Source organism: Aquarana catesbeiana, linkage group LG01, assembly GCF_042186555.1.
Source record: "Aquarana catesbeiana isolate 2022-GZ linkage group LG01, ASM4218655v1, whole genome shotgun sequence".
NCBI classification, from domain to species: Eukaryota; Metazoa; Chordata; class Amphibia; order Anura; family Ranidae; genus Aquarana; species Aquarana catesbeiana.
In genome coordinates, this window is record NC_133324.1 from 20,742,169 (window position 1) to 20,768,598 (window position 26,430).

The following is a 26,430-nucleotide window of genomic DNA, read 5'->3' on the forward strand; positions in this document are numbered from 1 at the left end:
GTAGGGACAGGTACCCTGCCTGTTAGGGAGTAGTGTAGGGACAGGTACCCTGCCTGTTAGGGAGTAGTGTAGGGACAGGTACACTGCCTGTTAGGGAGTAGTGTAGGGACACTTACCCTGACTGTCAAGTACAGTATTAGCAGTGAAAGTTTCCTGACGAGGAGGGAAAGAGTCGAGTCGCAACTCCTTTCGGGATCATCCTGCTTGGGCATGAGATGGCCAGGCCGCATTCTGCTCTCTTAACAGACACTGTCAGTCTGGCTGATACCCGCTCTCTTCACTTCATAAGTACACCCGGTTGGGCAGCCTTCCCACTGGGTTTGTTGTGAACTGTTGCTGTTCTATTTCAATACAAGTTTTCTATTGCACCTGTGAATTATTGCTGCTGCACCATACTGCACCCCACCTACAAACCCCTTCTATGAGAAGTCAATTGTTGGTCATTGGGAAAAATGCCCTTTCCATTAGTGGTGGTCAGTGGGAAGAATGCTCATTACATTGGTGGTCAGAATGACACCCTTACAGTCATAGCTCTGGCTCTGCCAAGTGGTGTTTGATCTGGAACTATGCAGGCACCATCACATAGAAGGTCAGTTAGCCACAGCTCAATGAACCCCTAGCCATCTCTGGAAGAATCCTAAATCCTAGGGTTCCATGGAACCCTGTTTGAGAATGGCTAGCCTAAACCCATGCTGAAAAAGAGAAGTTCTGGCTGCAAAAAAATCCTGAGCTGTTTGGCCGCCTCTGAATGCAGCAAACTATTGGCCTCCTGGGCTCTCATGTGAATGTATTCCTAGGATTTACATACCCGATGGGAAATCAGTCTAAATAATAGAAACTGGGCAAAGCCATGCTCATTAGATCCAGGGTGACATGTGGATATCCACTATAGATATCTGTACCCTGCCTTTTCCCAGTTGTCATCTTCTGCTCTACTAGTATTTGGGAATCTAGTGGGGGGGGGGGGGGGGGGGCTGTACAATTTTCTAGGGTAGGTAAGGCTGGAATTTGAAACTGGCCATACACTAGAAGAATTTTGAACGAACGTTCGTACAAATTCATATGAGCATTCATATGAAAATTTTCGGTACATTCAATGACTTGACGAAATGTTATTCAAAACTACTTCAATATTTGGTTTGCAATTAAGATTCAGTCCAGGAAGTAGATGGGGACCCTGGATAATGCCAGAGCAAAGATGGTGCTGTCCTTCTTTAAGAGAAAAGCAGGTTGGTGGTGTTGTGGACTCTGCAATAAATACCTGGAAGTGTTACACATTACTTGGCATGCATTCGCTTACCGCGAAAAGTATAGCTTGTGCTAGATCCACTTTAATAATGTAATTGTAATTATATATTTATTTTTTCACAGGGAGAGACAATGTCTACTTTCTTTATACGATTGTACAAGGATTCGGATTACGAAGTGGCCAGGCAGTTGTTTGTTTCTGGAACTGCCGAACATACGACTGAAGCCTTTAAACATGCAATACGACAGCCCCACATCTGGCCTCTATTGCTGGCTCTCCTCGTCCTTCCAGCATTAGACATTGTGTCCATTACCACCTCCATCTGTGCCGTGACCATCATCGTGGGTTTTTTGTGGTATGCGACCTGGCGTATGTACCGAAATTATATCCGACTGGGCTTTTTTAGTGACATGCTGGACATAAGGAAGCACTACCTGGAACAAGATGGCCACTGCTTCTGGGTGGCAGAGTCTGGAGGACAGGTGGTTGGGACGGTGGCCACTGCTCCTTCTCCCTACCCCGGAGGAGAAAAGCACCTGGAGCTAAAACGTCTTTCGGTGTGTGAAAGCCATCGGGGTAGAGGGATCGCCAAAGCCTTGTGTAGGACTATGATTGACTTTGCCCGGCAGAGGGGTTGCGAGGCGGTGGTTTTGACAACCAGTTTAGCCCAGAAGGATGCCTGGAAAATGTATGATAAAATGGGATTCCGACTGACTCACACTTTTTATCGTCCGAAACCTTTCACAAAACTGCTGGACTTCAAAATCTTGTTCTACCAGTATGACATCCCAGAACTCCAGTGACCAACTGTACCCAGCAGAGCCATTAAACTAAGTTAGATCTGTAGGCCTTGTATTGTATGTTCAACGCTAGTCAAGTCTAATAAATATTTTATTCTGGTTTTCCTCTATAATTTCTTCATGTATAGATGTACACGTGTTCTGGTAAATACAAACTGAATGCTCTACACCAACAGGGCACACAGAGAAGGTGGGGGGCATTCTTCTGGCACCATTATATCCACTTACTCCTCCAGTACCTGGGTAAAGTTTGAACCTTGAACCTCCCCCATAGTGGGAGATGAAGGGTCTTTCTTCAAAGGTCTTGAGCTGGCAAGTTGAATTCCTTTCTAGAAACACCTCGTCTCCAGCTAGTTGCAATAATGCCTGTCTTATACAGTGGGGAAAATAATTATTTGATCCCCTGCAGATTTTGTAAGTATGCCCACATAGAGAAATGAAGGGTGTATAATTTTTTTTTATCATAGGTTTATTTTAAATGATAGACACAGAATATCAACCAAAACCCACAAAAAAAAAAACACATGAAACAAATGTTATAAATTGAGCTGCAGTTCAGTGAGTAAAATAAATATTTGATCCCCAAGCAAAATATAACTTAGTAGTTGGTGGAGAAACCCTTGTTGACAAGCACAGAGGTCGGACGTTTCTTGTAGGTGGTGATCAGGTTTGCACACATCTCAGGAGGGAATTTGGTCCACTCTTCTTTACAGATCTTCTCTAAATCCTTAAAGTGGATGTAAACCCTCACATATACCCAGTGAAGTGAACAGCCTCAGATGATACACAGAGATTAAACAAATCTCCCTACATAGGTTTTACATGTATATCTACTGTCTTCATCTGTATATGCTATGAGTATGCACTTGGCACAAGTGTGAAACGCGTCGACTGTTTTCCTGTACTTTGTCTGCTGTAGTGTCTCGTGTGCTCCATGATTTAACTTTTACAATAAAAGACACTTGCATTTTCTCCCGGAGTGTGGCTGTCCAGATTTTCTCATATATCTTCATCTGTATATATCCTTTAGAAAGTGCTCTCCGTGATACATATTATCTCTCCCTGTTTAGCACTGGGAGTGGATTATTGACATACAGCCAAGAGAGCTGATTGGAGGACACACAACCCCTCTCCTCATAGGCAAAGGAAGAAAAGAATGTGCACAGTTCTCCTGTGAAACGACAAGCTGACTGATAATCTATCTATAACAACCTCCCCCAACACACATAGTTACATAGTCAGGTTGAAAAAAGACACAAGTCCATCTAGTTCAACCATAAAAAAAATAAATAAACAAAATAAAAAATATCATACAATCCCATATACACAATCCTATACTCACAGTTGATCCAGAGGAAGGCGAAAAAAAACCCAGAAAAGCATGATCCAATTTGCTACAGCAGGGGAAAAAAATCCTTCCTGATCCCCAAAGAGGCAATCGGATTTTCCCTGGATCAACTTTACCTATAAGTGTCAGTACCCAGTTATATTCTGTACATTTAGGAAAGTATCCAGGGCTTTCTTAAAGCAATCTACTGAGCTGGCCAGAACCACCTCTGGAGGGAGTCTATTCCACATTTTCACAGCTCTTACTGTGAAGAAACCTTTCCATATTTGGAGATGAAATCTCTTTTCCTCTAGACATAAAGAGTGCCCCCGTGTCCGCTGTGATGACCGTAAAAAGAATAACTCAACACCAAGTTCACTATATGGACCCCTTATATATGTGTACATGGTGATCATATCCCTCCTTCATCTCCTCTTCTCAAGAGAGAATAAATTCAGTTCCCCTAATCTTTCCTCATATCTGAGCTCCTCTTTGCCTCTTATCAGTTTGGTTGCCCTTCTCTGCACTTTCTCCAGTTCCCCGATATCCTTTTTGAGAACTGGTGCCCAAAACTGAAATGCATATTCCAGATGAGGACTTACTAATGATTTGTACAGGGGGCAAAATGATATCTCTCTGGAGTCCATACCTCTCCTAATACAAGAAAGGATTTTGCTCGCTTTGGAAACCGCAGCTTGGCATTGCATGTTATTATTGAGCTTATGATCTACCAAAACACCCAGATCCTTCACCATTGATTCCCCCAGTTGTACTCCCCCTAGTATGTATGATGCATGTATATTCTTAGCCCCCAACTTTACATTTCTCCACATTAAACCTCATCTGCCACATAGACGCCCAATTAGACAGAGCTTTGAGGTCGGCTTGTAAATTGGAGACATCCTGTAAGGACGTTATTCCACTGCATAGCTTGGTGTCATCTGCAAAGACAGAAATGGTACTTTTAATCCAAGACCCTATATCATTTATAAAGATATTAAAAACTAAGGGTCCCAACACTGAACCTTGGGGTACACCACTGATAACCTTAGACCATTCAGAGTAAGAATCATTAACCACTACTCTCTGAATTTGGTATTTTAGCCAGTTTTCTATCCATTTACAAACTGATATTTCCAAGCCTGTAGACTTTACCTTACACATGAGCCGCGTGTGGGGAACTGTGTCAAACGCTTTTGCAAAATCCAAGTATACCATGTACCCTGCCACCCCTCTGTCCAAGTATACCACGTCCACAGCCACCCCTCTGTCCAAGGTTTTACTTACCTCCTCATAAAAAGAAATAAGGCTGCCTTCTCGGAGAACTCCTGAGTAGGAGAAAGCTACAGGACTCAGTGCTTTGAAGAGAGATAAGAAAACACTACAGATAGGTGTGCCCAGCTCAAATTTCATGAATCGGGTTTACATCCACTTTAAGGTTTCTTGGCTGTCGCTTGGCAACTTGAAGTTTCAGCTCCCTCCATAAATGTTTTATAGGATTAAGGTCTAGGCCTAGAGAATAAAATGGCGGTCATTGCAATACTTTCAGTCACACCGTATTTGGGCGGTGGTCTTACAAGCGCACTTTTTTTGGAAAAAATACACCTTTTTGATCTAAAAAATAAGACAACAGTAAAGTTAGCCCATTTTTTTTTATATTGTGAAAGATAATGTTACGCCGAGTAAATTGATACCCAACATGTCACGCTTTAAAATTGCGCCCGTTCTTGGAATGGCGACAAACTTTTACCCTTAAAAATCTCCATAGCCGACGTCTAAAAAAATCTACAGGTTGCATGTTTTGAGTTACAGAGAGGACTAGAGCTAGAATTATTGCTCTCACTCTACAGATTGCGGTGATACCTCACATGTGTGGTGTGAACACCGTTTTCATATGCGGGTGCTACTCACGTATGTGTTCGCTTCTGCGCGTGAGCTCGGCGGGACGGGGCACGTTTAAAGAGATTTTTTTTTCTTATTTATTTTACCGTTTATCTTTTATTTTTACACTGTTTTTTAAAAAAAAATCGTGTCATTTTTATTCCTATTACAAGGAATGTAAACATCCCTTGTAATAGAAAAAAAGCATGACAGGACCTCTTAAATATGAGAATCTGGGGTCAAAAAGACCTCACATCTCATATTTACACTAAAATGCAATAAAATAAAATACATTTTTGTCATTTAAATTTTTTTTTTTTTTTAAATGGCCCTTTAGGAGCTATGGGCGGAAGTGACGTTCTGACGTTGCTTCCGCCCTGCAATGGTATGGAGACGGGTGGGGGCCATCTTCCCCTCACTTGTCTCCATGCCACAGAGGAGAAAGGATCCAATCGCCTCTGCCGTGGCCAATGGCTCCGGTAAGTGGCGTAGCACGGCGGGAGGGGGGGTATGCCCTCTCCCACTGCCGATAAAAGTGATCTCACGGTGAATCCGCCGCAGAGACCACTTTTATCTGAAAGCGGACCGCCGGCCAAACAAGAGGATACTGGGGTTATGGCAGATAGCTGCTGCCATAATAACGATATTCCTCTTCAAAATTAGGACGTATATCGGCGGTCCGTAAGTGGTTTTATTGTGCTTCTTCTTGAGCTACTCCTTTGTTCCCTTGGCGGTATGTTTTGGGTCATTGTCACGCTGGAAGACCCAACCACGACCCCTCTTTAGTGTTCTGGCTAAGGGAAGAAGGTTCTTATCCAAGATTTTAAAATACATGGCCCGTCCATTAGCCTCTTAATGCGGCAAAGTTGGCCTGTACCTTTAGCAGAAATAAGCCCCAAAGCATAATGTTACCACCACCGTGCTTGACTGTAGGGATGGTGTTCTTAGCTCAATTTTGGTCTCATCTGACCACAGCACTTTCTCCCAATCCTTCTCTCAATCATTTTAGCAAACTTCAGATGGGCCTGTATATGTGCCTTCTTGAGGAGGGGAACCTTGCAGGTGCTGCAGGATTTCCACCCATGGCATTATACTGTGTTACCAATGGTTTGTTCGGTGACTGTGGTCCCAACTGCCTTGAGATCATTCACAAGCTCCTCCCATGTAGTTCTGGGCTGATCCCTCACTTTTCTTATGATCATCCTTACTCCATGAAGAGAAACCTTGCATGGAGCTCCAGACCGAAGGGGATCTTTGCTCTTGGGTCTTGCCCATGATGGTGAGGTTTGAATGGAATAAAAAGATTTTGTGGACAGGTGTCCTTCATACACATAATAAGTTATCGTTAGGAGCACCTTCTTAAATTGACAGAACTAATTTTTGGTTGGTAGGGGAGGGGATCAAATACTTATTTTAATCACTGAACTGCAACTCAATGTATAACATTTGTATCGTGGTTTTTTTCTGAATAATTATAATAATAATAATTACAGACCCTTTATTTCTTTGTAAGTGGGCAAACTTACAAAATCTGCAGGGGATCAAATAATTATTTTCCATATTGTAGATGTAATTCCAAACTCTTTATAACAGTCATGGTTGAAGCTAGAGGATGGGAGAAGGTTGAATACCTAAACTCCTCCAAAGCTCCTACAGCTTCTCTGTTCTAGTAGTCTGGAGGTGGGTCTCAGCATCCATGAGCTTACACATACCACTGAAGCAATGTATGGATATTCCAGTGTTACTTTGGTCTAGCTTTCTAACTATAGCATAGAACCATTCAAAGGCATATAATAGCTGTCTTCTACAAGCACATAGCCAGCTCCTATAGACACACCGCCTGCACAGATCCTCTAAGGCCTGGGTTCCAGCCCTGGAAATCTAACATTAACATATAAGCACCTAATATGGAAGCCTAACATTAGCATATAAGCACCTCATATGGAAACTCAACATGAGCATATAAGCACCTCATATTAAACCCTAACATTGGCATATAATCACCTGATATGTAAACCTAACATTAACATATAAGCATCTAATATTGGATCCTAATATTAGCATATATGCACCTAGTTACATATAGTTACATAGTTACATAGTAGGTGAGGTTGAAAAAAGACACAAGTCCATGAAGTCCAACCTATGTGTGTGATTATGTGTCAGTATTACATTATATATCCCTGTATGTTGCGGTCATTTAGGTGCTTATCTAATAGTTTCTTGTTATGGAACCGAACATTAGCATATAAGTGCCTAATATTGAAACCTAACTTTAGCATACTGTATAAGCACCAAATAGTGAAACCTAACATTATCATATACAGTAAGTACCTAATATTTGAACCTAACTTTAGTCTATAAGCACTTCATATTGGATCTTAATAATAGCATAAAGGCACCTAATATTGGAACCTAACATTAGTATATAGGCACCTAATATTGGAACTCAATATTAGCATATAAGTGCCTAATATTGAAACCCATCATTAGCATATACTGTAAGCACCCAATATTGCTCAGCATTTTGAGGTGGATGGAGGACGGTTGAATAGTCTTGAGGAAGACTTGTTACCATGTGGTGGGGAGGTATCATGGATGGCTATTGTCTCAGTTATAGGTGATGGCCTTCTGGAGCTTGGTGTTTAAGTGTGGGTCAGCATTAACTGTAGGTAAGACGTATGAGGTTCTTTAGGGAAAAAACACATATCGGAGAGATGTATGCGCTGCAAACCCCCGAAACAATATACAGTAGTAGCAAAAAGGACAGTTTCCCCAATGGGGCTTTGGACAGCAGTATCTTATAGTCAAAAATTGTATATGATGGATAACCAATGAATGCATTTATTTAAAAAAAATAAACAGGTGTCATAATATAATTAGATTATAACATATAAAAACTGGCCAACTGGTACACTACATGTTCCACAATATATAATATAGGCAAAATTACATGAAAATGTACCCATGGTTACATATCGGAAATATAGAAGGTATGAAGTTCAGTTCAACAGTCCCATTCAGCGCCATGTGTCGTTGAGATCTTCACGATGCAAAAGGAATCCGGTGAGTTCTGGCGCTTCAACAGAATTATGAGAGCAAACAAACAAAAGAATATCAGTATTAGGTACAAACGTTAGTAGCACTTACAAGCAAGCTGATTCAAATTGATTCAGATAGGGTTATGCAGCGTACACACGGTCGGACTTGTCGACCGGACTTGTCCGACGGACGCCGACGGACCAAATCCGGCGGACAATCCGATCATGTGTGGGCTTCACCGGACTTTCAGCGAACTTTTCCAGTCGTAAATCTGACGGACTTTAGATTTGGAACATGCTTCAAATCTTTACGTCGTAACTCTGCCGGACCCAGAAATCCGCTCGTCTGTATGCTAGTCAGACGGACAAAAACCGACGCTAGGGCAGCTATTGGCTACCGGCTATCAACTTCCTTATTTTAGTCCGGTGTACGTCATCACGTACGAATCCGTCGGACTTTGATGTGATCGTGTGTAGGCAAGTCCGTTCGTTAAAAAGTCAGTTGGAAGTCCGTCAAAAGTCCGTCAAAAGTCCGCTGGAAAGTCTGTCAGACCAGTCCGGTGGAAAAGTCCGACCGTGTGTACGCGGCATTAGGCGTTATGTCGCTCCCGTCGGGGAGTTGCAACCAGCCCCGGGCTGCGTAGGGGTAGGTCTCGGTGTGAAAGTCGGTCCCCGGGAGATGTAGGATCCAATCTGCGTCATCTGGATCATTGTCTTTGGGCCTTCGTTGAAGGGTTGTGGGATACCAGTTTCCACGGCTCTGTCCGAAAGTAGAAGGCATACCATTCAGGAAGATCAATCTGAGGTATATCGAGTTGCTCGCAGAAAGCAGGGAGGTCTTCCAGTGTTCGGAGGAGTGCAGTGCGACCCCTAGCGGAGGCAGAGAGACAGAATGGGAACTTCCATGTATATTGAATGTTTCGAGAGCGCAGAGCCTCCAGCGGGGGGCGCAGTGTGCATCTGTTCTGCAATGTTATTTGAGAAAGATCTTGGAACAGTTTAATGTCTGTGCCATTAAATAAAATGTGGCCGCTCTCTCTAGCTTTGCAAAGTATTTCTTCCTTAAGAGGGAAGTTAACAATACAGCATACAACGTCCCTTGGTGGTTCAGAGTCCCTAGGAGGCGGTCTCAGAGCGCGGTGTAATTGTTCCATCACAATGGGGGAGTCTGCCGGACAATTCAGCAGGTTATTAAAGATGGAGTAGATTACCTGCGATAGTGCTGCAGCTTCGATTCCCTCAGGGACCCCCCGCACCCTTATGTTGTGTCTACGTCCCCTGTTATCTACAGTAGATCTTCCACTTGGTGATGGAGATCAAAAATATGTGGTAGCTGGGAATCGTATGTTCTTTGAACTTGCCTGATTGCCTCCACGTGGAATTGAGAGGTCTGCTCCACATCCGTGAGTCGGTGGGCCATAGTTTGTATGTCCGATTTTATGTCGGATATAGCGGCTGCAAGACTATGTTTGATGTCCAGAGCAACTTTTTGCAGGTCTTTTTTGTAAATCCAGCAGGCTCGGAGGTTGATCTGGGGGTCCATCTCCATCCATTTGTGAATCAGATCCACTTATGAACGTGTCCGGGGTTGAGGCCTGTGAGGCCTGTGATGCCTCGTGCTTTCCTGGGTGTTGATTCCGGAACAGCTCCGGTATATTCTTACTGAGCTGCGTTCCAGTATCTTTTAAAGTGCGGGGTGCTGAGGTGCTTCTATTGGGTTTACCCATGATTGGAGGTGTCTGCAAATCCCTAAGAAAGGCATTTTAAGTCCTCAGTGTGCAGGAGCTCTAGTCTCAATCGGCCATCTCGGGTCCCATCCAAGCCGCGCCCGTCTTTCTTCTTTTGCTGTGCGATTGCCTGGGGAGTTGCTAGGTGGCAAAAAGACCAGCCCGAAGTCTAAGGCCGGCACGGGGGGGTGGGGGGTGGGGGTGGGGGTGGCGTGGGGTTTTTTGGCTGGGCAGTGGGGTTGTGTGGTGGGGGGTAAGCTCACTTGCTGGTTGCTGCCTGGCTTAACAGTGCCCATCAATGCTCACTACTAAACTCACCTACCTGACATACACACACTGACCTACCTTCCTGACATACACTGACCTACACTGAACTACCTGACATACATACACTGACCTACCTGACATACCTGACATACATACATACGCTGACCTACCTGACATACACTGATCTACCTACCTGACATACACTGACCTACCTACCTGGCATACACTGACCTACCTGACTGACATATACTGACCTACCTACCTGACATACACATACTGACCTACCTGACCAGGAGACACACTTCACATGTCCTGCAGCAGAAGCTCAGCTCAGCCATGGTGTGCGAGGCAGCCAGTGGAGAGGAGGAGAGTCACCGCTTGAGCGCCGAGTGGGGATGGATGTGGCGCGACGGCCGCATTGTAATTCCCGCCTGCTGGAGCCTGCAGTGCCTATGACGTACATCACAAGTCCCGCGGCCTCGCCATTGGACCAGTGGGACGCCCATCATAGGCGCTGCAGGCTCCAGAAGGCGGGACCTGCTATGTCACTTGGTGACGCTCGGAATCAGATCGGTCCCCGCTCGGTGGCGGGGGGTGGCGCTCGGGGCTAATAATAGAACAGTGCCCACTCAAGACCCGGGGCTTTTTGGGGACCCACTCAGGGTTCTGCCACTGTCAGCCCCTCCCCTGCCGACGCCACTGGTGATTGCACAGATGAGATGGAATATAGAAATACCCTGGGGTGTTATCTATGTTTCTATCTATACATGACTGTAAATTATTTGCTAAATTGTATATAATATATTATAGTTTATAGCCTGGCCTGTTACAAAGTGCAGGTAGCTGCAGCATAGGACAGAGGTTTAGAACCCCTTACCATCCATCAGCACAGAGATTGAAGGTAAGTTCCCCAAGCGATCTGTGTAGTTATGGGGTCAGTCCACCCAAAGCTCATGTTTGATTTGCAGGTGGATGCTGGTAGATAGAAGAGACTGTCAGGGGGTCTTTGCAGCCACGTCCTGGCTGGATGACTAAGGGTTGCTTTCCCGATGGTGCCAGCAGTAGACCATGCCTGTATAATATGTTCTGAAACAGCCACTTGTAGTCTCTATTGGAAGACATATTGATGGGGTGACAATGTAAGAGCACAAATGAGAGGCAGGGACAGAATGTTGTCACCATGAAACAGAAAGTGCCTGAACAGGGATCCTCATGGTAGGATTATTTTAATGAAAGCTGTGGATTGTAAAATATTGAAAATAACTTGTAAATGGCATGAACATGTTACTTTAAATATTTAACACATCAGTCTGTCCATTTCTTTGTGATTTATAGAAGAGTATGCCTCCATCTCCTCAGATTTCCAACTACTCCTCCAAATGTCATTTGTATATGTGGGTGCGAGTCTGATTGCACAGCCTCTAACTGCTGGGGAATTCCTCCCTTTACTGACCACACCATATTATCGTCCCTCACGTGGATAGCCAGTCTGGTAACGACCCTAAAAGGAATGTTTATTTTATAACTAGATTCATCTACCTTTCAGATGACATCATCTTCAAGATGTAACGTCTCATATGGACACTCGCTGTCTGACAAGAAGTCTCCTCTCCTACATAGTTATTCCCCCTACTTACTCCTTGATCCGACCCGTGATGGCGTTCAGTGCAGCGTGTGATATATGGCTGCGCGGTTCGCCATCATGGATCACCTCGGTTCTGGTGGTAGATATCGGACACCTTGGTCCGAAGTATGTTTTGGTCAGTTTGGAGGTTCTCCCCTTACCCCCTTGTTCAATGTTGGTTTCTGTTTTTTTGGTTTACATCTTATGGTTACGGAAGATTTAATTTCACAATTCAAATGTACTGTTAGTGCAGATAACAATTTGACACTGCTTGACAGGTATAAATGCAGGAATCTGGCTGCTTCACTGAGACTTCACACCTCATGTATGAGAGTTCTCGCACCCACTTCCACCTATCCCCCTCCTTTGATGGCTTACTATGGTACTTAAAATAATATCCCATAATGTTCAAGGTTTTAACCTTCTTTAGAAGCGCAAAAAGGCTTTTGGCCATTATAAAAATTTGGGAGCTGATATCCTGCTACTGAAAGAGACCCATTTCTCAGTCTCCAATCATCCCCAATATTTTGCCTTCAAACTATTTTATTGCACCACTCATACAGCTAAGTCCCGTGGAGTAGCCATATTCATACGCAACACCCTGCTGTTTGACGTTAGCCACGTACATAAAGACCCTGAAAGTTGATCTATAGTCTTCCAAGGCACGATACAGGGCCGTGCTACCACTGTAGCCTCTGTTTATGCACCAAATGAGGCCCAGGCGTCATTTTTCCGATGCTTCTTTGACACCCTAGATCGATATCTCCCCCCACACTTGGTCGTCGGGGGCGATTTGAATCTTACAGCATACTCAGTGTTAGATAGAAGCAGAGTTGCTCCATCCTCGAAAACCTTTCCTAAATCGTTAGTCGGTACCCTTAATGCTTTGCAACTGATTGACACCTGGCGAGCTCACAATGTAGGTGCTAGATCATATACCTTTCACTCCAACCCACATGATAGTTACACCAGCCTTGACTATATCTATTGCACCCCGGTTGTCCTCACCAACTCCACTGCTGCTGAGATCCATGTGTGCCCTTGGTCAGATCACCACATGGTGGAGTTCTCAAGGGCTCAAAATAGGCCTCAAACCCTCTACACACACATGGAGACTCAACGATACTTTACTTACCGATACTGCAATTATGGACTCACTTACCGATCATTTAGACAACTATTTTGCTGAGAATTCATTACCTGACACGTCCCCTACCACATTGTGGACAGCCCATAAGGGGGTCATGCGGGGTCACCTCATTCACCTAGCATCTAAAAAGCATAAAACTAAACTGGCGGATCTACGTTCCCTTACAAAGACACTAGATCATTTGTACAACCGCTATAACCAATCACCCACCCACAACCTCCTTGAACAAATCAATTTTAAAAAAAAGTGCGTTAGACGCATTACTTTCAGAAGATACAGAAAGGGCTTTGAGTTGGTCCAAGGCTAAATTCTTGCTGTTTAGTAACTCTGCTTCTACAATGTTTGCTAGGAAACCACCTCATGTATATAAACTGCGCAACTCTTCTGGCTCTTTGGTATCTCACCCCAATGACATTCTTAGTATTTTTTCAACTACTACCAACAACCATTTTCAAAACCAGCGATGGCTTAAGACCTGGCCTCTCAAGCTTTGTTTGCCGAATTAACATTACCCACTCTGTCTGCCCAGCAACTGGAAACCTTGAACGCTCCATGCACTAGTTCAGAAAATTGCAGACATTATTAAGTCCCTTAAATCATCCACAGCCCCTGGCCCAGATGGCTATACCACCACTTATTATAAAAAATTCTCCTCCACACTGACCCCAAAACTAGTCACTCTCTATAACCACATTTTGGAAGGCCACCACTTTCCATCAGAGATGCTTTTGGCCAATATGTCCCTTATCCCAAAACCTCACAAGGATCATTCCACCCCCCAAAACTTTCGACCCATCACAGTCATCAATAACGACGTAAAAATATTTGGCAGGTTGCTGGCAGACAGACTGGCCTCGGTGATAACCACGCTTTTTCCCAAAACCAAACTGTCTTCATACTGGGTAGACAAATTTCCGATAATTTTAGGTTAGTTACGAACATTATCCAAGACGCCAACATAAACTCTACGCAGGTACTACTCCTCAGCCTCAACATACACAAGGCATTTGATAGTGTGAGATGGTCATACCTTGATCACCTACTACCTAGATTTGGTATTACAGGAGCTTTCAGAGAAGGTTTTCACGCCCTATATCAAGACCCCAAAACACGTATCAGGTTACCGGGCAATAATTCCCAATTCTTTTCACTTTATAGAGGCATGAGACAGGGCTGTCCTCTGTCCCCTCTTCTATTTGCCCTGGCAATAGAACCTTTGTCTAGAGCCATCGCAGATAGTGTTGACATTAAGGGCTATAGTAAGGGACCCCAAGAATTCAAACTCAGCCTTTATGCAGATGATGTTCTCCTGTTCCTGACAAATCCCCTAATTGCACTGCCAAATTTAATGTCTCTTCTAGACTCTTTCCAATAATTTTCGGATCTAGGGGTGAATCTGTCTAAATGCACCACTATGCACATCAACATATCTAACAATATAGCAAATTCCTTGCAACAACAGTTTGATTTCTCCTGGTGCACGCATACATTCCGCTATTTGGGAATCCAACTCACACCCACTTTCTAAGATCTTTTCCGCCTCAATTATAGCCGAATAGTTGCCCATATAAAAACCCTTTTAAAAACCTGGTCCACATACCGAATCTCCTTTTTCGGTAGAATAACAGCCATCAAAATGGTGATTTTACCCAAAATACTATTTTTCTTTAGGACCCTTCCAATCTACGTCTCTAAGTCCTATATAGATTCCATTCAAAGGGACATTAATAAAAACATTAATAAATTTGTATTACACGCCAAACACCCAAGATTTAATAAATCTTTGCTGTATAGACTCCAACCTCTCGGAGGTTTTGGCCTCCCAGATTTATGGCATTATTATTTAGCGGCCAGACTCACCCAAACCGCCCAATGGCATGGCCAAATAGCTGATATTCCATAGTTACATTTTGAAATGCACTCGGTGTTCCCATTTCACCTTCCTGGTTTGTTGTGGTCTAGATCCTTAATAGCATGTAATATAGCTCCGCTTCACAATATCATAGGCCAATCCCTTCATCTATGGTCCCTCTACCATGGCAAATGCAAATTAGCCTCCCTACTTGCACCCCTTTACTCCTTCATAGGCGATCCCGACTTTCCCCCAGCTTTTCCACTTAGGGATAGTGTGCTCAGATGGAGCTCCAAAGGCCTAACCACCTTTGCAGCTTTCAAAGCTGGCACACACTTTAAATCGTTCCCCCAACTCCAAACCGAACACGAAATACCTTCCTCTGAGCACTATCAATATCTCCAAATACGGCACTTTTATTTTAGTAGAGGTACACTATTGTCCCACACTCAGAACACTCAATTTGAACTTCTCTGCGAACACTCTTCCAGAGATAGAGGAGTAATCTCATGCATATACAAGATTCTTAACAAAGCATATCTGGACCAAAAAACTAGGCCAATGACCAGTTGGGAGATGGAGACTAATCTCACATTCTTACCCCCAGAGTGGGAAGAGATGTTGGGAAACATGTATGAAAACACGAGATCTATGTCTACTCGTGAAACTGCAATTAAATGACATGCCAGATGGTATTTGACATCTACTAAACTTCACACCATATTCCCAGCTGTATCTCCCCTTTGCTTTCGCGGCTGCCCTGAATCAGGTTCCTTCCTCCACATTTTTTTGGAGCTGCAAACACCTTAAGCCAATTTGGCAACAGGCAGCCGCGAGGGCATCCAAGATGGCTGGTCACCTGCTTACATTGACAGTACAGATATGCATTTTTTTTTTACCACCATCCCAGACGTTCCTGTTCCATGTCAGAGATTGAGACACGTACTTTTTTTGTAGCCATTCATTGGGTGACTGCCCTGAATTGGCGTTCCTCCTCGGTATCCTGGTCACAGGTTTTGGCCAGGATGGAGACAAGTAAACTCTCTGAATGTATTCATCACACCCTGTATGATACTATTCACCTCTTTGACAGGAAATGGGAGCACCGGGACGTTCCATTCTGATCCCACTTTGGGAATATTGTCTTCAGTGCGATGTACAATACAGAGTTCGGTGTTGAAGACAGATATTTCTGTATTAACTACATTTGCACCCACCTGTGTAGTCTGTATACATTTTATTTGCTTACCGCTCCATGTATGTCAATTAATCTTCCAATAAAAACATTTGTAAGCAAAAAAAAAAAAGCCAATATGGATTGTTAGCTTATAGGCCAGGTTTCTTGAATTAAAATTCACGGGGGGTCCGGTTGGTAATATTTACTTCTGTTAGAGGTCCAAATCTCATGTTTGCACTATAGCACATCACAGACCCCTTTTATATTACAGTTCCCCATGTACATCAGTGTTCTCAGCCCCCCCCCTTCACATCATAGCCCCTTCTTTACATAACTGTCCTTAGCCCCCCCCCCCTTCACATCACAGCTTCCCCTTTACATCACAGACATCCTTCACATCACATCCCCCCTTTAAAGCAGTCCAACAGTGTCCTTAGTTCCCCTTCACGTCACAATGTCCCTTTACACTTTACAGATCCCCTTTTACACATCACCATGCCCCCCTTTAAATATCACAGTGCCCCCTTTACATCACAGTGTCCCCTTATAGTATATCATTGTGCAGCCTCCCCTGCACATTCTTGCCAGAGTAGAGGCACACAGCTGCTGGGTGTTCACCCGCCTAGCCTAGCCGCAGGAGGTGCTGCATATCAGGACGGTAGGAGGGAGCTGCCCAACTTACTACATTACTTACTACAGTAACAAGTGGGTGATTACCGGCTTGTTCATATGAAGAGTCCCACCGTCTGTCCCGATTTGTAGCAGGGTGAGGATGATAGCAGCAGCTGGGCTGGAGAACCAAGAGAGAGAACACCCAGGCTGATTAGTGGCATGGCCTTGGTCCGAATGGGACTGTCGCTCAGTCCTGGTTCGGACCACAGTCCGCCATTACGTGAAACCTGTTATAAGCCAAAAGATGCACCTAGAACAGGTGTCTCCAAACTTTGTGAACAAAGGGCTAGTTTACCGTCCTTTAGACTTTGGGGGAGCCGGACTGTGGCCAATTGGGAGTAGCAAAGGTCCCGACGTCAGTGGAAAAAAATAATGTCCCATCGTTTGTTTCAGTGGGAGGATTTGTGCCCCATCATTGGTGTCACTGGCAGGAATTGTGCCCCTCCTTGGTGTCATTGGGCCCTATTGTTGTTGGCACTGGGAAAAATTGTGCCCCGTTGTTGGTGTCATTGGGAGGAATAGTGCCCCTTCATTGGTATCAGTCAGGGGAATTATGCCCCATTGTTGATATCAGTGGAACTTCTGCTTATCTGATTCCCCCCCCCCCCCTCCGGTGCCACATTTGGCACCTTTCAGGCGGAGGGGGTGAATGTATGCCTGTTTTTTTACAGGTACCCTGTCCCCACTTTCGGGAGACTGGGCTACGGCAAATTACGTCAGCAGCTCCTCCTTCTCCCTCCCCTTCTCTTGGGCCAGTGAGAGAGTGCACTGCGCTTCGGGCATGCGCAGTGGGGACCCGCCCGTGAAGCCTAAAGGCTACACTGCTGGGTTTTCCCTTACCCACAATCGCGGCAACAGCACCCGACCAGCCGATGGAAACGTCAGCTGCGGTTGCCGACATTGCTGGACTCCAGGACACGTAAGTATCCTAATGTTAGGAGTCAGTAGCTACAGTATGTGTAGCTGCCGACTTTTAATTTTTAAAGGGGCGGGTGGAACTCCTCTTTGAGGTGCTGGCTCCTCATGGGTGATGTAGACAGATGGTAGGTGTTCCTCCAATAAAATATCATGTCCCACCCCCATGGTGGCACCATTTTAAAGCCTGGGATTTCTCAACCAGGGTTCCTCCAGTGGTTTCTAGGGGTTCCTTAAGCAATGAGAAATTTCTGCCTCTCAGATAAGTTCCCATGGACACCATTGATCTTTTTAGCTGTCTGTGAGGGGGTAATTTTTCCCAATAACCACAAGTGTAAGGAGCATTCTATCCACCGACCATCACACTAATGTATCATGAGTTGTATATATAGTCCTCTGAGACCAGAACATTATTTCAAAGGTTCCTCTGTGTCGAGAAAGTTGAGAAAGGCTGTTCCAGACAGTGTCACACCAGTGCTTAAAGAGGAACTGCGGTCTAGTCACATAATTTGTAACAAAAACATCTTTGCCATTCTGAAGCTTCCCTCCAACCACTTTGCAGTTTATTTTATATATACTGTGATTCTGTACTTGCCAAATATGCTGCAGAAATCTCCCTCCACTAAGTCTGGCTGCAGCCATTTTACCTGTGGGCAACTGGAGCTGCTGCCTGTTCACTTCCTGGATTTACACAGACACACAGAGGCACACCTCCAGCTCTGCAGCTCTCATTGGCCCTCTTATGACTCATCCCCCCCTCCCTTCCTGGCAAACTCTCACAAGAGTGAGAGAGAGAGCTGTGCATGATGTCATACGCCTAGGCTTTTTACCAGACAAGAAAGAGGAAGTGGGCTGTATAAGGTATTTACTGGCAGAAAAAAATGTTTTACTATCCAAATACTATCCATTAAAACAACAAGAGCAGAAAATGTAATAGATGGAAAGTTGAAAAAAATGACTGAAGGTCCGCTTTAAGTCCTTAACCTTCTGCAAATGCTTTAAACAAGAGTAGTTCCCCTTCGACTTCCCTACCACAATCTTTGGTTATATCCTACATGTACATGAAGTGTTGTGTGCTCTGATATTTTGTAGATTGTTCTTTAAAATGAATGTATTGCTGTCAGTTGCCTTGTGAATTTTCACCTTGCTATATGGCTTACAACACTATGAAACTCTCCCCATCCCCCATGTTTTTTTTTACCCCTTACCTGTAGTGGTTTTCAAAGAACATACTCACCGCACAGCGAGTCCAGCGTTGTCCCACTGTAATCAGCTGTATGGGTCACATCGGTCAAGTAAGCCAACATTTCAGAGCCATACAAGTGTTCTTCCTCAAGGTGACTAAGTCACCAATGTTATCTTGAGGAAGGGTTCCATCCCTGAAACATTGGCTTGACTGATGTGACATGACCTGGTGTGACTAATGAAAGAGTGTATCTGTTTGCTGGTGACATCTCATCCATTCACAGCTGAATTCTTAACACATTCCATGGTGATTGGATTAAGGTATATTGGTGCTACCGGTGTGGATGTAAATGCTGGGGTATCTTCTTCACACTCGTCAGAACTGAAGAAGTGGCTTGGAGTAGCTACAAAACATCTTTAACATTAGGAGTCCAGTTGAATGTGACCAACTACTACTGGTTTCTAAAAAAATAGATGTAATATGTTAATTCAGAAGTATACAAACTTTCTAAAGAAAGGTAAAGTTTACTGACCTTTAAAAGTTAGGGGGGTTGGACTGTGCCTAATGGGGATAGAAAATGCCCCAAGCTTGGTGGTAAGTGGAAGTAAAAAATTATATAGCACCTGTGGTCAATATAAAGTGGGATAGTGTCCCATCATTGGTGTCAGTGGGAGGAATAGTGCCCCCATCCTTGGTGTGAGTGGGAGGAATAGTGCCCCATCCTTGGTGTGAGTGGGAGGAATAGTTCCCCATCATTGGTGTGAGTGGGAGGAATAGTGTCCAGTCATTGGTATCAGTGGGAGGAATAGTGACCCATCATTGGTGTCAGTGGGAGGAATAGTGTCCCATCATTGGTATCAGTGGGAGGAATAGTGTCCCATCATTGGTATCAGTGGGAAGAATAGTGACCCATCATTGGTGTGAGTGGGAGGAATAGTTCCCCATCATTGGTGTCAGTGGGAGGAAAAGTGCCTCCTCTTTGGTGTCAGTGGAAGGATTAGTGCCCCATCATTGATGTCATTTGGAGGAATAGTGCCCCATCGTTGGTGTCAGTGAAAAGAATAATGCCCCAAGGTTAATATCAGTGTGAGGAATAGTATCCCACCATCAATATCAGTGGGAAAAATAGCCCCCTATTGTTGGTGTCAGTGGGAAGAATAGTACCCCGCCATTGGTGTCAGTGGGAGTAATAGAGCCCTATCATTGGTGTCAGTGGGAGAAATAGTGCCTCATCTTTGGTATCAGTGGGAGGAATAGTGCCCCATCATTGGTGTCAGTGGAAGGATTAGTGCCCCATCATTGGTGTCAGTTGGAGGAATAGTGCCCTAATGTTTATGTCAATGGAAGGAATAGTGCCCCATCATTGGTGTCAATGGGAGAAATAGTGCTCCAAAGCTGGTGTCAGTGGGAGAAATAGTGCCCCATCATTGGTGTCAGTGGAAGTAATAGAGCTCCATCATTGGTGTCAGTGGGAGGAATCGTGCCCCCTCACCAGTGTTGGTGAAAAAAGTAGGGCCCCATTGGTGGTGTCAATGGAAGAAATAGTGCCCCATTGTTGGTGTCAGTGGAAGGATTAGTGCCCCATTAATGGTGTCAGTGAGAGGAATAGTGCGTCATCATTGGGGTCTGTGGGAGGTAGAGTGCTCCATCATTGGTGTCAGTGGGAGGAATAGTTCCCCATCACCAGTGTCAGTGAAAAGAATATGCCCATCAATGGTGTCTGTAGAAGGAATAGTACCCCATCAATGGTGTCTGTAGAAGGAATAGTACCCCATCAATGGTGTCTGTAGAAGGAATAGTGCCCCATCAATGGTGTCTGTGGAAGGAATAGTGCCCCATCAATGGTGTCTGTAGAAGGAATAGTGCCCCATCAATGGTGTCTGTGGAAGGAATAGTGCCCCATCAATGGTGTCTGTGGAAGGAATAGTGCCCCATCAATGGTGTCTGTAGAAGGAATAGTGCCCCATCAATGGTGTCTGTAGAAGGAATAGTGCCCCATCAATGGTGTCTGTGGAAGGAATAGTGCCCCATCAATGGTGTCTGTGGAAGGAATAGTGCCCCATCAATGGTGTCTGTGGAAGGAATAGTGCCCCATCAATGGTGTCTGTGGAAGGAATAGTGCCCCATCAATGGTGTCTGTAGAAGGAATAGTGCCCCATCAATGGTGTCTGTGGAAGGAATAGTGCCCCATCAATGGTGTCTGTGGAAGGAATAGTGCCCCATCAATGGTGTCTGTGGAAGGAATAGTGCCCCATCAATGGTGTCTGTAGAAGGAATAGTGCCCCATCAATGGTGTCTGTGGAAGGAATAGTGCCCCATCAATGGTGTCTGTGGAAGGAATAGTGCCCCATCAATGGTGTCTGTGGAAGGAATAGTGCCCCATCAATGGTGTCTGTGGAAGGAATAGTGCCCCATCAATGGTGTCTGTAGAAGGAATAGTGCCCCATCAATGGTGTCTGTAGAAGGAATAGTGCCCCATCAATGGTGTCTGTGGAAGGAATAGTGCCCCATCAATGGTGTCTGTGGAAGGAATAGTGCCCCATCAATGGTGTCTGTGGAAGGAATAGTGCCCCATCAATGGTGTCTGTAGAAGGAATAGTGCCCCATCAATGGTGTCTGTAGAAGGAATAGTGCCCCATCAATGGTGTCTGTAGAAGGAATAGTGCCCCAAGGGTCAGATAAAGGCAAGCAAAGGGCCACAGTTTGGAGACCACTAGAAAGGGCAAGGTTATGGTCTTTCAGACGTCAGGGGGGCTGGACTGTGCCCAGTGGGGGGGTAGAAAATGCCTCAGCATCAGTATGAGAAAACAATTCCCCAAGCTTTGTGGTAAGTAGAAGTGAAAAAAGAACTATACAGCACTTGTGTTCAGTATGAGGGGGGATAGTGCCCCATTGTTGGTATCAAGGGGAAGAATAGCGCCCTATTGTTGGTGTCAGTGGAAGGTATGGTGCCTCATCATTGGGGTCAGTGGGAGGAAGAGTGCCCCATCCTTGGTGACAGTGGGAGGAAGAGTGCCCCATCATTGGTGACAGTGGGAGGAAGAGTGCCCCATCATTGGTGACAGTGGGAGGAAGAGTGCCCCATCATTGGGGTCAGTGGGAGGAAGAGTGCCCCATCATTGGTGACAGTGGGAGGAATAGGGCCCCAACGGCTGGATAAAGGCAAGCAAAGGGCCACAGTTTGGAGAATATCGTGTTAATCTGATTCATTGTAAAGTTGTAAAAGAATTTGTATTTTTCATGAATGTGCAATAGATTTACACAGATGAAATGATGTCTGTTGATCTTTGTCTGTGATGAAATGCATTGTCAGCATGTCACTCTGTGCTATAATCCCACACGTAAAATATTACCCAGATCGGCCATTGTTAGTAGTTGGAGGTTATTTGGGAGGCCATCAGATTATAAGGCTTCCTGAACTGTGTACAACGTCCATGTTTTATGATTCTCCTGGAATCCTCGCCTGTCAGCCTGACCGGAGCAATGATTTCTGAACCTTAGTAACTTGTTAATGTTTATTAAACTCTGTGAAGAATGAATGTTTGTACCTTCAATGAGCACATGATTATCACAGAGAGTTATGACATTGTCAGTGTAGAAAACCAAAAACTTCTTAACTCTTTTCGTGGTATCAAATTTGGATGATTTCTGCTAAATTGGCCAAGATTCATTCCATTGGTGGCCCCCGTCAGCACCACCTGGCTCAACAAAAGTCAATTTTTCAATTGATATATATCCAAGGAATGTTTGACACAGTTCCCCACACACGGCTCATGTGTAAGGTAAAGTCTACAGGCCTGGAAATATCAGTTTGTAAATGGATAGAAAACTGGCTAAAAGACAGAATTCAGAGAGTAGTGGTTAATGATTCTTACTCTGAATGGTCTAAGGTGATATCAGTGGTGTACCCAAAGGTTCAGTGTTATTAGTGGTGTACCCAAAGGTTCAGTGTTATTAGTGGTGTACCCCAAGGTTCAGTGTTATTAGTGGTGTACCCCAAGGTTCAGTGTTATTAGTGGTGTACCCCAAGGTTCAGTGTTATCAGTGGTGTACCCCAAGGTTCAGTGTTATTAGTGGTGTACCCCAAGGTTCAGTGTTATCAGTGGTGTACCCCAAGGTTCAGTGTTATTAGTGGTGTACCCCAAGGTTCAGTGTTATCAGTGGTGTACCCCAAGGTTCAGTGTTATCAGTGGTGTACCCCAAGGTTCAGTGTTATTAGTGGAGTACCCCAAGGTTCAGTGTTATTAGTGGTGTACCCCAAGGTTCAGTGTTATCAGTGGTGTACCCCAAGGTTCAGTGTTATTAGTGGTGTACCCCAAGGTTCAGTGTTATCAGTGGTGTACCCCAAGGTTCAGTGTTATCAGTGGTGTACCCCAAGGTTCAGTGTTATTAGTGGAGTACCCCAAGGTTCAGTGTTATTAGTGGTGTACCCCAAGGTTCAGTGTTATCAGTGGTGTACCCCAAGGTTCAGTGTTATCAGTGGTGTACCCCAAGGTTCAGTGTTATTAGTGGTGTACCCCAAGGTTCAGTGTTATCAGTGGTGTACCCCAAGGTTCAGTGTTATCAGTGGTGTACCCCAAGGTTCAGTGTTATTAGTGGAGTACCCCAAGGTTCAGTGTTATTAGTGGTGTACCCCAAGGTTCAGTGTTATCAGTGGTGTACCCCAAGGTTCAGTGTTATCAGTGGTGTACCCCAAGGTTCAGTGTTATTAGTGGTGTACCCCAAGGTTCAGTGTTATCAGTGGTGTACCCCAAGGTTCAGTGTTATTAGTGGTGTACCCCAAGGTTCAGTATTATTATTGGTGTACCCCAAGGTTCAGTATTATTATTGGTGTACCCCAAGGTTCAGTATTATTATTGGTGTACCCCAAGGTTCAGTGCTATTAGTGGTGTACCCCAAGGTTCAGTATTATTAGTGGTGTAAAAGTCCTTTCTTGTATTAAGAGAGGTATGGACTCAGAAGAGAGAGAGATATAATTTCCCCTGTACAAATCATTAGTAAGACCTCTTCTGGAATATTCAGTTCTGTTTTGGGCTCCAGTTCTAAAAAGGAAATCGGGGAACTGGAGAAAGTGCAGAGAAGGGCAACCAAACTGATAAGAGGCATGGAGGAGCTCAGCTATGAGGAAAGATTAGAGGAACTGAATTTATTCTCTCTTGAGAAGAGGAGATTAAGGGGGATATGATCACCATGTATAAATATATAAGGGGGGATATGATCTCCATGTATAAATAGAGGAGAAGAAATTTATTATGAGCTGGGATACTGTAACTGAATATAGCGCCACATCCCTTTTCGAATAGAAAAATATGAAAAGATTTTTGTGGGACTTTTGAAGTGCAAAAATAGTAAGTAAAATATAGAAAAATATAAATTGAGTAGGTTAAAAAAGATGAATACAGGAAATAATAAACATTCCAAAAAATTGATCACAGAATATACAGAAATAGATGCAAGGCTGATTAGTCTCTACATGTTTCGCCATACATATAAGGCTTCTTCAGGAGACCTTTCATATCAGACGTTATGCATATAATCACTATAATGAGAAAACATAATTAGTAAACTCAAAAAAACAAAACATATTACAATATAAATTACACAAGTTACAGTTTAGGCAGAATACTGAATGGACAAAAGACTAGCCTGAACCCTGACCTGTGAATTCAATATAAAGAGATTTATCCCTCTCTATGGTACGATCAAATTGATCCAATTTTATCCATTCATGCTTGGATTTTCATCTTTATATTGAATTCACAGGTCAGGGTTCAGGCTAGTCTTTTGTCCATTCAGTATTCTGCCTAAACTGTAACTTGTGTCATTTATATTGTAATATGTTTTGTTTTGTTTTTTGAGTTTCCTAATTATGTTTTCTCATTATGGTGATTATATAAATAACGTCTGATATGATAGGTCTCCTGAAGAAGCCTTATTTGTATGGCGAAACATGTAGAGACTAATCAGCCTTGCATCTATTTCTGTATATTCTGTGATCATTTTTTTTAGAATATTTATTATTTCCTGTATTCAACTTTTTTAACCTATTACATTTATATGTTTCTGTATTTTACTTGTTATTTTTGCGCTTCAAAAGTCCCACAGAAATCTTTTCATATTCTTCCATGTATAAATACATAAGGGGGATATGATCTCCATGTACAAATACATAAGGGGGATATGATCTCCATGTACAAATACATAAGGGGGATATGATCTCCATGTACAAATACATAAGGGGGGTATGATCATCATGTATAAATATATAAGGGGGGATATGATCTCCATGTATAAATACATAAATAAGGGGGGATATGATCACCATATATAAATATATAAGGGGGGATATGATCACCATGTATAAATACATAAGGGGGGATATGATCATCATGTACAAATACATAAATAAGGGGGGATATGATCACCATGTATAAATACATAAGGGGGGATATGATCACATGTATAAATATATAAGGGGGATATGATCATCATGTACAAATACATCAGTGGTCCATATAGTGAACTTGGTGTTGAGTTATTCACTTTAAGGTCATCACAGAGGAAAAGGGGGCACTCTTTACGTCTGGGGGGAAAAAAGATTTCATCTCTAAATATGGAAAGGTTTCTTCACAATAAGGCCCCTTTCACACAAGCGGACTGATCGGGCCTGCCTGTACGTTTTTCAGGCGGACCCGATAGGACCACACATTGGGGGTTGTTTACGCAAGGCAAATCCACTTTGCACTACAAGTGCAAACTACAAGTGCAAAGTGCACTTGAAATTGCACTGAAAGTGCTCTTGGAAGTGCAGTCGCTGTAAATCTGAGGGGTAGATCTGAAATGAGGGGAAGCTCTGCTGATTTTATTATCCAATCATGTGCAGGCTAAAATTATGTTTTTTTTTTTCCTTGCATGTCCCCCTCAGATCTACAGCGACTGCACTTCCAAGTGCACTTTCAGTGCAATTTCAAGTGCACTTTGCACTTGTAGTTAAAAAGGAATGAGAGAGCATCCTGCCCACCGTCATTAGTCTATACGGCGGGCCGGAGGTGGTTAAAGCCGAACTCCAGGCAGATATTTAAGCTGGACATTATTGCCGCTCTGTATTCATTGGTACTTCATTAAAGTGGTTGTAAACCTCAGACATGAAATGTGAACAAAGCACATCCCCCCTATACTGTGTACTTGACTCACTTCAGAGCGCTAAGTGTCATTTCTGTCGGCTGCCTCCTTCCTCTGCTATCTGCATGCCTCACTTCTGAGTTTTCCCTGACACCAAGAGAGAAAAGGTGACAGGGGAGGGAGCTCCAGCACAAAGCCTGCGATTGACAACCTCAGCTCTGTTCCTGTGTGAAAAGGGGGGGGGGTGTACCTTGTACCTTCCCTCCAATCATCGCTCAGATCTCTCCTCGCTGATATCTGCAATGTGTAACTTTAGCTGCCCGCCCACTTTTTTTCTGACAACTCAAACAAGCTTTATAAATTCAGCACTATGAATGGAAGTAGAGAAGAGAAGACTACAGATAAACAGGTGCAACGTATGTAAGAGGAATGGTTTCATC

General features: G+C 43.9%; 1 protein-coding gene across 1 annotated transcript; it reads left to right on the top strand.

Annotated features, from left to right (window-relative positions):
• The first annotated feature begins 1,380 nt into the window (after nucleotides 1-1,380).
• LOC141124172 (N-acetyltransferase 8-like) lies at nucleotides 1,381-2,052 on the top strand. Its single transcript, XM_073612249.1, has one exon. It carries the CDS (start codon nucleotides 1,381-1,383, stop codon nucleotides 2,050-2,052), a length of 672 nt encoding a protein of 223 aa, XP_073468350.1.
• The last annotated feature ends 24,378 nt before the right edge of the window (nucleotides 2,053-26,430 follow it).